At 37.5% G+C, this 11,102-nt stretch overlaps 1 protein-coding gene across 1 annotated transcript; it reads left to right on the top strand.

Moving 5' to 3' along the window:
* The first annotated feature begins 338 nt into the window (after nucleotides 1-338).
* LOC105042118 (uncharacterized) lies at nucleotides 339-9,265 on the top strand. Its single transcript, XM_010919220.2, has 6 exons — nucleotides 339-647; nucleotides 3,568-3,671; nucleotides 5,039-5,152; nucleotides 8,443-8,526; nucleotides 8,668-8,846; nucleotides 8,961-9,265. Exons 1-5 carry the CDS (start codon nucleotides 374-376, stop codon nucleotides 8,722-8,724), a joined length of 633 nt encoding a protein of 210 aa, XP_010917522.1. The 5' UTR covers nucleotides 339-373; the 3' UTR covers nucleotides 8,725-8,846; nucleotides 8,961-9,265.
* Nucleotides 9,266-11,102: the final 1,837 nt, after the last annotated feature.

Below are 11,102 nucleotides of genomic sequence, written 5' to 3'. Positions count from 1 at the left end.
GTTTTAAAATTTTTAAAAATCCAAACAGTATGCATATATTTTTATATAGTAACGTACAAACTTTTTCTTCAAATTCATATACTAAAAGTATTGAGTGCACAAAATTGAAGCAAAAGCAACGAAATTCTGAAAAACTCAAACATTTTTAAAGAGGGGGAAAGAAAATTCAAGTAGCCTCAATTCATAAAACAGAAATAGTGGGCTATATTTACAAAATTCCCACACATCAACGGGTGAAAATGGAACGCGAATCTTGAAGTCCACTATGCATATCCTCACGGTGTCGTAAACGCTAGACTTATATGTTAACCGCTATATAAGTTATCGGGAACGGAGTTAGCTTGCGACGAATCCCCGCAAATTATTATCCGCGATGGCGTGTCGTGCCGTTTTGCGGTCCTGCGTCCTCCTTTCGGAGCCATGGCCATGGCGCCCCTCCCTCCACCGCCGCCCTGCCCTCGCCTCCTCCACCTCCTCCTCCTCTCCGCCTTCCCTCCTGCGACCGTCTAGGGTTAGGGTTTTCCATGGCGCTTCCCCTCTTCGATGCTCCCATGGCGAGGCCCCCTCCCCCGCCTCTTCCTCTTCTTCTTCCTCGCCCCCGGACGATCAGGGCCCTCCCCAGGAAGCCGTCCTCAAGGCCATCTCCGGTGAGCCCCCAAACCCCTTCTCCCCCAACTCTAATGGAAGAATACGATACCTTTAATACGATTTAACAGCTATCTTGTAATCTTTTGTGCTTGATTACGTTTTCTTCTTCGTTGCAAAGGGATGCATTGGTTGGTAGGCAACTTTTAGTAAAAAGAATATATATATATTTTTTTGGAATCCACTGAACAGATTTATTTGGTGGAACGGTAGGGATCTTAGTTGATGCATTGCCATGAAAGAAAACAGCTCCTTGTTTCAAAGGGATGCATCGACTGGAAGGCAAATTATAGAAAAGAAATTGAATCCTTATTGCATCTACTGGGCATATTTAGTTTGTGGGAGGGTAGGGAACTCGCTGGTGCGTGGCATTGAGCAAACTGAAATAAAATGGTTGAAGTTAATAGTGGTTATTGGAGTTGTTTATATGATGGTAGGTTCAGAGATGAATTTTGTCATAGTATGATCACCATCTGTGCTGATATTATTGTCAGGATGGAGATTGGATATGTTAAATATTGGATCTGTATTGAGAATCCTTGTGAAGCAATCAGTTTGAATAATTTGGGGACTAAGCTAGAAAAGACTTAACGATGGGCAATCAGTATTTGGCTATCTGGACTCATTTGGTATAGGCTGGTTCACTAAATGCATCATTTATGTGCAATCTCTTCACTTCATTTGGGTTAAGTTTATTCTATGCACTTACAAATGAAAACCACTCATAAAATTTCGATCGCACATGGAGTGATGTGAAATAAGATAACATTCTGGATGTTGTGTTACACTTGATTGCAGCAATTGATATTTCTTTTTAACCCTAATTTGCTATGAGCTTTTTTTTTCCCTTCCAAATTTTCTTTTTCTTTCTTTTCTCCAGAATTCAGGCATGCTTTTGTTATTTACTTGAGGTGAACCTTATAATGTATATTTCTGTGAGTGGACATCTGACTTTTGACAGCTTATTTTCTTCGTTTTGATTTCTTGCATAACTCTTCCTCTTCCACACTTACAGTGCACATAAGCTGAATGGACCAGAGTTGAGCAATAGTCTGCTCAGGCTGAGCTCCTTATATGAAAAGGGGTAATTGAGCTCAAGTAAATCTTGATATTTTTTTTGTCAAGCTGGCTCTCTAATTGAACATTTACAGAAGGTTGATTAAGTCTATAACCTTAGATGATCAATTGACACTCATAGTGTAGGCCATCTAAGCAAAGGAATTCCATATTAAAGATCTTTTCATATGATCTATGTGTCTTACTAGGTGGACTGGTAAAGACCATTATGGAAACAATATCCTAGTAATCAACCTTTATCTTGAATACTAGGTAGCTGAAAACAGGGCGGGCCTTAATGTAATGGTAAGGTTGCTCTACTTTGACCTAGTTGTCATGGGTTTGAAATATGGAAATAGCCTTTCTGCATGCGGAGGTAAGATTGCTGTATTGGACTCTTTCCAGACCCTGTAGTGGCAGAAGCCTTGCGCACCTAGACACCTTTTTTTTTTAAAAAAAAAAGAAAAACTAGGGAGCTGAAATTTGCATATTGAATTAATGTTGCATTGAGATTTTCACTTGTGAATCTTGGCAGAATGGCAGACGAATGGCTCTTTTTAAAGAAGTCCAGATGGGCCTATGCACCCAAGAATTAGCTCACGTTAAGACCATCAGCCATAATACTGCATTTACATAACAGTGGAAAGAAAGGATATAGACCAGCGAATGCCCTCTGCTTTTGAGAGAGGATTTTGAGGTTTTTATTTTGAATAGTTTTGAGGAGACCAAAGTGTTTCAATTTTTTTCTTATCTATAGAAAACTAAATTTTGGACGATTATATGACTCTACTTTTTTTTTTTTAAAGGCTCTAAAATGCAAAAATAAGTATCAAATAAATATTTTTTAAAATTCTTCTAGCCCAGCATAACCATCTAATCATAAAATTTAAGAAAAAAAGGAAGAAAAAAAATCAACACAACCTTATAGCATGAACAAACAAACAGAATAAACAACCTTTTCCTCTTCATTTCTTTACAAAACATGATACAATAAAACACTCTCTCTAGCTGACTGGGATAGTATGTATATGTAATGTTGGCACTTGACTGTGCTGCATGAGACTAGACTAAACTGGATATAATCATATGGAGAATAACTTGACCCAGTAACAGTCTAGTTTCTTTTTTGCTTTCATTTAAGAGGTCATTTGGTCGATGGCCATAATTGAGCTTCGATGGGCCTGGGGGTTGGTGGGGCTGGGAAGCTGTCTGGTGAGGCAGAGTTGGGTGCTGTAGCAGCTAAGGGATGCTATGGAGACTTTCTTAAGGGCTCCCATTTCCACATACACTTGTCCAGATATTTGCACATTAATGCCTATCACATACATGCCCCATCGACACATATGCAGTGTGCAATCGACTCTGTTTTCCAGACTTGCTGATATAATCACTGCTTGTTTGGAATGCAGGCCTTCTTAGAAGTGAGGGCCATTGCTACCATTTGACTGGAAGCTGAAATTATATGAAAATTCATGCTGACACAACCACTGTGTATTTCAAATGCCACCCTCCCTCAGTGGGATCATCTCTATCATTATACCAGCAAGCACAGTTTTTAGTTAAAAAGAGGGAAGTTTTGTGGAGACCAGCTGGTAGATAGTGATACCATGTGTGGTCATTATGTATATTATAATGCAATGTGACACATGGACGGAACAGTAATGGGTCTTGATGCTCAATGAAAAAAAATGGGACATGGATGGCTGGAAATATGAATTTTTTCATAGTACTATAAGTTATAGTAAATGTCATTTGTATTAGGCCCGACCAGTTTGCTGAAATTATGAGTTCAAAGTATTTACAAATATCTTTCTTAAAATTGTCATATTCTGTTTCTGTTTTAACTCTTTTTGGCATTGTATCCAGAATTATCTAAGTCAGAAGGAAGGGTTGCACAAACCACAAATGTTGTCATTGGTGGTACAGTGACAGATGATGCTACTGATGAATGGCTTGTTCTAGATCAAAAGGTATGGTCGTTTGTTGCTCTCTTTGTGGTTTGCATCTGAATGCTTATGCATGTTGGTGGACTTTGCGTACATGCATTGGTGATTGTGCCTTGCTTTATTTGCCTACACGCAAGCCTTCATGAATTGGACAAGAATGTATTTGTTGTGTCCCACTAGTAAAATTCAAAACCCTAAACTCAGCTGTTTTGTTTATTTCTTATATTTTAGATGTGTGTCTTCTGTTGCCTTTGGACTATCTGTTGCCTTTGGACTAGTTGTTGCTATCCATATAGTTTTGTTTCTGTGCTGTCCCATCCAGATTCTTTTCTTTTGATTGAAAAATATTTTAAGTGGAAATTTGGCTGGTCTTGCCATGTTGAATGAATCTCATTATTTGGCAAGTGATTTGTTTGTCTTCTTCATTCTTTGATCCCCACACCCCCAACCCATGGGTCTCTCTCTCTCTCTCTCTCTCTCTCTCTCTCTCTCGTTGGCTCATGCATGTGTGCACACACGCGCAACGCCCAAATTGGGGCAGACTTGCATGTGCATATAAATGCACAAATAGAAACTTTGTTGAACGGTGGCTAAATAGCACTGGCTAACAGGCTTGGTGGTTGACAACATATAAAGATGACTCCTTTAGGTTGTCCAATGTTAATTATCATAGGGTGCAATTTGCCTTGGTAAAATTAGCATCTGCTGTGACAGTTCTCAATTTATATGTCAAATTCATTGAAACCTAAGCCTGACCTATTGGGATTTGCAGTATATTAGCAATAAACCTGAACTATGAGAGTGGTCCTTGGTGCAATGGTAAGGTTGCTTCATTGTGACTTGGGTATTATGGGTTAGAATTATGGAAATAGCCTCTTTATACATGGGGGTAAGGTTGGATACATCTGACTCTCTCTAGCTCATGTAGTGGGACAATTCATTCATGATTTATTTGGAGCGGACAATCTGGTTAACTATCTTCATTTCTGAAATAACTAGTAGTTTACATTACCAACTTATTGTGATCTGTTAATTTGGATGTGTGCAAAAATATTAATCTCTGTATTCATACTTGATTGCAAAACCTGCATGATTTGACTCAGGAAACTAGTATTCTTTATTTTCTTTGTGCTCCTGTATAGAACAACTGAACCGGTGCTAATCCGATGTTTGGCAATGAGGCACTGAGTTGATTGTGTTCTGAAGATTCATCTACTCCTATGGTGAACTTGTCTATCTAATGACATAGATTACTTTTTACATATGCACCACTGAAGATTAGGAGTTGGTATGCAGGCTAACGAGAGTAAGCAATCTAGTTTGCTTCTTGATTTTCACTATGTCAAGAGCCAGAACTGTTGACCTGTTTGTTGGTACTGTTGATTTCACAGGTCAACTCATATCCCATGACCAGAGGGTTCACTGCAATAGGAACTGGAGGTGATGATTTTGTCCAAGCGATGGTTGTTGCTGTTGAATCTGTACTTCAGCAACCAATTCCAAAGGTTTGTGTAGAGAACATGTTTAATTCAGAATAAACTGGTTTATTTTGATAGAATACATAAAGAAATTGAAAAATATAAACGTGCATGGGAACTTTCATTAGCTTCACATGTTTTATGCAAAACTAAGACTTTGTAGTATTGTAATCACCAAAACACTAAGCTCATCATTCTTTTTTTGACATCCTTTATTAAGTCGGTTTTTATGAATAAACCAAGGTTGAAAGGTGCCTAGGCAATCCTAGCAAGTGGGAATCCCCAAACGTATAGATGGTGCTTAGATTGGTGATCAGTGACTTAGGCTGTTGAAGAAGTAAATTAAGAAAAGGAGGAAGGATGATACTTGGAATAGGGAGAAGAAGCAGAGGAAGAAAGAGTATAAGGTAAAGAGAAAAGAAATCATAGAAGAGGGAAGGAGGAAGAAACAGTTAGTGGGTCGGATGAGGGCAGACAAGCAGAGAAGGCAGATGGTTGGGCTCTCTGTCTTAAGGTCTAGCAGGGTGGATGATGGGGGAACTTCAGATGTTACACACGCGCGCGCGCGCACACACACATGCGCGCGTGCGCACACACACACACACTTGATTTAAGGCTTTCACTGGATAAAGAGAAGGCGGCATGGGAGATTTGGATGAGAAAATGAATTTGCAATGTTCCATTTCAAATGAAAAAGAAACTTTCAAGATGAATATGCAATTTGTCCAGGAGGTGAGAAAGGAGAATCAAGATCTTAGCCCTCTTTTTTCTGAAATAAAACCTTATACTTTGCCAGTAAGCCTTGTGAGCCTCCTATAAGAAAACATAAAAGGATTCAAGGAAGTTTGTTGAAGGGTTTAAGAAACTTCTCTAGTGGATAATGATCTACCCTAGGACATGAGATACAATGATGCATGATAATTAGTAATGCAAGATAATGAACAACAATCAATTAAATCTTCGATGAATGAATGCAATTAAAAAAAAAATGATAAGAGAGAAGATGTTACAACTTATATAGTACCTGATGGTACTGTAGCTCAGATATATGTCAAAGGTGGACCAAGGAAGCAAAGGGATTTGATATCAGGTTTGGATTTAAATTAATTTAGAAGGCTGGTACAAGTTGGTAAAATAAATCTTGAAGATATAATCAAATATGGTTGATAACAGTAAATCTAGATAGATTTGGAAGGATGACTGATATAATTAAATCTTGACAGATTACAAAATCTTAAAAATATAAATAGATATAACTGATATCATCAAATCTAGGTAGATTTGGAAGGATGGCTGATATAAGCAAATTCTGACAGATTACAAGGATAATTCTTTCTCTTTGTTTAAAATCTCTTTCCCCTTTAGCAAAAAACGAATGTGGATGCATTCATGGATAGGTTCCAAGGATCTTGCTAATGTAAATAGAGATGTTTGATCATTAGAAGAAAAATGAATCTGGAGTTGTAATTTCTTATTTTCTGCATTAAATACTAGCAATAGCATAATTCTTCTTTTTATCTTTTGTTGGAGGCACTTCTCTTCCTTGAAGCGAAGAAGCCATTGTTAGGAGCGGAACATCCTAACAAAAGAATATGGTATCCTTTTATTGATTTATTTTGGGTGCTTTATCTTTAAGTCATCTTCATGCTCTTTCCAAGCTTCCTTCTTTCTTCCCGATGTACTTGATCTTAGTAATGATGATAAAGATGGGTGATGGTTGATGGTGATCAATGAGTTGGTAGAAGAAGCTGTAGAGCAAGGATTGAGGACCCAGCCAGTGATCCAATTGATACCATAATGGATGGAGAGACCAAGCTGTAGGATGCATTCAGGACCTAGGGTCTCTCTAGACTGGGTTGTCTTGGTTCATCTTGCTTCTTGACATATGGATGGCTTGGCATCATGGGACACCTCATGTTTTATTTATTTTTGTTTACTATTTTTCTCTTCATTCTTGCTTTTAATGATGACTTTGGTCTATCGCAGTCTATCCCACTATTGTCTTGGTACTATACCTGCTCGCCCCAGATCATGATGAGCTCCAGTACCTGGTTTTTAAACCCTTGCCTTAGAGCTAGATGGACATAGATAAGATGTGAAATGAGGAAGAGATAATGCTTGGATTGAGAAGACTCCAGGGAAGGTTTGAGAAGATAAAATGCTCACTTAACAATCTCTTGACATCAGTTCCCTGCTTCAGATAAGTGGATAACCATGGATAATGGCTCTAAAAAATTCTTTTGCCCTTTGACGTGGTTAAAGGGCGCCCATACTTTCACAATTATCTATACCTGTTACTCTAAATGCAAACTTTAAAGTCTGTTACCTATTAAATTTTTAACAAACAGATAGCTAAGCAATCTCTGGAATTGATTTTGAAAGTTGATCTGCTGCCAGTAGCCGTATGTCACAGGAGTCTATTATCTATGGTCTTGTAGCTTGCTGTTCCGTAGAAGCAGGGACCATTATTCAAACCCATTCCCAGACTTTGCTTTTGATGTTGCTCACAAGTCACTTTTAACTGCAAGCAGTATAGGACATATTCTGATGTCATCCCTGCTGCTGACATTGTCCAGTTGCTGTCTTTGCTTTTTGTCCCTTTTCATATTTTCATTTACTTTTGATTTTTTTTTACAACTATTTTATGAATAAAATAAATTCAAAGCACTAACCTCAATGAACTCATGCTGCAAAGGCTCCACTTCCCATTTGTCTGTATCACCATTTCTGAAAATTCGTGTGAATAAGATTAATGTAGATGTCAACTGATTGGTATGTGAGGCACAAGAAGATCCAATATATTGGAGAATATGCTGCAACAATTGATCATGGATCTCTAGTTGACAGGGGATAAATTGCATTTTAGAAGATCATACCAGGCCAATTTGTAAAGTTGGACCTCTCCTATAGGTTGGAGTCTTGGAGATTAATAACTTTTGCTTTATGTATAAATTGATGACCTTTTATATGAGGTAGATATAAGAATCAAGCAAGAAAACTGGAACTTGGCCATCTTTGTTGGTGAGGTTTTGTTGAAAATTGCAAAAATGTAACTCATTGTTCATTTATGACAACAAATTTTTTTCCTGACAACTGAAGTTACTCTAGTGCTGGTAATGATATGCAGATTTTTTTTTCTGCATGTCCAAGTAAATTTATAGGCTGATATATATAGTTTGTTATATTTCTTTGTAGTTTCTTTTTCCCACTGAACTTACCAAACATACTAGCTCTCAACTTCTGGTCATTATTGTTATTCATGATACTCATGTTCATCAGTTACAAACCTAACCATAATTTTATTGGTTGCTGAACAGGGTCATGTGACTCAGAAACTGTCTTCGAGGGGCAAGTATGTGTCCGTAAACATTGGGCCTATTCGTGTTGTCTCTAGTGAGCAGGTATGCTCCCCTCTCCTTTCATGCAGATCTTTGTTTGTATGCTTTACCTTTAGCTGGGTTCATGATTTTTGGTTAGCTGGTTATGATTTTTTTATTAAGGGTGCATGATTTGTTGATCCACAACTCTAATTGGTTTTGCAGGTCCAAGCTGTATACAATGCCATGAGGAGGGATGACAGAATGAAGTATTTTTTGTAGACTAAATTCTTATGTTTATCAATAAAACAGTCCACATGGTTTGGCACTGTTGCATTGCTGTAGCTCCATTCTTTAGTTTTGGTGATCTCTGGCAATCTGTCATTTGGGCAAGGAGGTCTCAGGTACATCAGACATTGTTTTTTGGTGTTTAGTACATAAATTCTAGTTGTAATAATTTCCTTTGAAGCTTCTCTTGTAACAAAAGACATTGTTATGTAACTCCTTGTTTGTGGCAGGTTTGATTTGGTAGCTGTACCTCATGCTCTTTTGAGTTCATTTCTTATCTGAAGAATCGAGGAGGTGATATGTATTGAAATCCTGTTGATTCTAGATAAACTTGTAGACTAATATTTATTCCCCTTCTGGAAAAATATCAAGAGACTGTGATCAATTAGTTGTAAAAATTGTTTTTAAGTTACCTATTGCATGAGGCTCCCACCACTATGTGGTTTGGGAATGTTATGCAACATTAGTATTGCTGATACTCTGAGACTTGTATTTTTCTGCATTGTAATGTTGATCAAAAGAATTGAGCATCTAATGGGTGTATTGATCAATCTTGTCAGACGAAGCATACTTCTGCTTTTGAGTTAATGGGTTGACCTGGTCTGAGATCTCCCAGTAAAGGGGTTTTTACACTAACAAGGTAAATGAGTTATCTATTTGTTAGTCTAGATACTTATGTTGGAACTGTATCCATACTGGCCTGGGTTATCAATGTATACGACAGGATTTATACAGCTATGCTTGATAATGGCTATATTATATGCCAAAATGCAGCAAACAAACTTTGTGTTTATGGTCTGGGTCCATGTAAGCATGAATTGCACCTGGTCTCAGACTCTGTCAGAATAGCTGAGAAGTTCGATGAGGGACTATTCCTTCTATAATTACTTATGCTGGTGTTCACAAGTAGCAGGTCCAGATATAACTCTTTAGCATGTCTTCTAGTGGTTAATTTTATTGAAAAAGCTGTAGGTTATAATGCATGGAAGCATGGAATTGTTGCTGACTGGTTCTACTAGTTGAATGGGCTTGACTCATTTAACTGGCTTTTTTCGAGCTTGTTAAAATAAGTTGAGGCTCAGGTTTGGTTCAGTTTGCTAAGGTTATAAGTAAATAAATAAATAAATAATCAATAACTAACTTCACCTTGGTTTCTTTTCCAGCATTATCATCCACATGCATGCTGGGATCCTGCTGGTGAAGCTAGTTTTTCCTTGATCAAGAATTGAGGCTGATGTTTATTGTCAAGCACATAGAAGCTTTATTTATTAAATGCTATATCTTAATGGATACTTCTGCCAAGATTAAGATTTAGATTTTGATATATTTGCTAGATTGTTAGGATGATATATGGCCGGAAAACTGAGCTGGTTGAACCCCCGCGGAATCAGTATGGCGTGCGGCAATATAGGTAAGATGTCCCATGGCATCGTCACAAGCTTGAGGTTTGGGAACAAGTTTTACCTAGACAAAAAGATTCAGAATTCAAGAAAATATTTGCAAAACATTCACCAAAGATTTGAATTATTAGAACTAGGAAAATACTTGTAAAACTATTGAAATATGGTTATAGACTCATTTGTATGAAGCAAGGATGGAAAAGGTTGGAACAAAAATAAACAAGAAAGCTGTAGCTTGAGACATGGCAAAAGGTTAACAATAATAACATAACAATTAATCTTACCAAAGAAAAAATAACATAAAAATTAAAATAAATAATTATTTTATAGATTGTTCGTATATTTGTTCACACATGCTATAGTCCTACTAACAATTGTGCATTTGCATTGCATGTGAAGGTGGCTCAATGATTGCCGTCAAGTAAATTCCGGATCTTCACATAAACACATCAGTGCATTTTCATCCTTTGCTTGCTGATATTAAGTAACCTTTGTCATTATTAAGGGGTGTTTGCTTGAGGGGGAGTTGAGGTTTGGAACTAAGGGGATGTTTGATTGGAGGGAGTAGAGAATCAGAATGGATGACTCCTATTCCAACTATTTGGTTGGGAGGAGTTCCATTCCGATTCTAATTTTGAGATGGAATGGGAATGGGTCAATCTATATAGAACTCAATCGCTACTTTCCTCCATGGATTCAATTTTTCATTCTAATTTCGATTTCGATTCCGGTCACGAACCAAACGCTTTGGAGGATTTCGTCATTCCGATTTTGATTCCAAGCCATTCCGATTTTCAGTCCCATTATGATTCCGGTTACGAACCAAATGCTCCTAGAATGGAAATGGGTAACTTCCATTCCAACCATTTGATTAGAAAGAGTTCTATTCTAATTCAGGGATGGAATGGAAATGGTTTAATTTGCTTAAAATTCAATCTTTACTTTTCCTTAAGGATTCAAGAGGGTGCTTGG

This window comes from Elaeis guineensis, chromosome 9 (assembly GCF_000442705.2).
Source record: "Elaeis guineensis isolate ETL-2024a chromosome 9, EG11, whole genome shotgun sequence".
Lineage (NCBI taxonomy): Eukaryota > Viridiplantae > Streptophyta > Magnoliopsida > Arecales > Arecaceae > Elaeis > Elaeis guineensis.
Note: the sequence above shows the minus strand (reverse complement) of the source record. Positions and strands in the feature narration are given on the sequence as shown.

Coding starts and splice junctions, on each gene's coding strand:
- LOC105042118 (XM_010919220.2), top strand. CDS start 374: ATGGCGTGTCGTGCCGTTTTGCGGTCCTGCGTCCTCCTTTCGGAGCCA. Junction 5,153..8,442: donor TTCAGCAACCAATTCCAAAG/GTTTGTGTAGAG, acceptor GTTGCTGAACAG/GGTCATGTGACTCAGAAACT. Junction 8,527..8,667: donor GTGTTGTCTCTAGTGAGCAG/GTATGCTCCCCT, acceptor TTGGTTTTGCAG/GTCCAAGCTGTATACAATGC.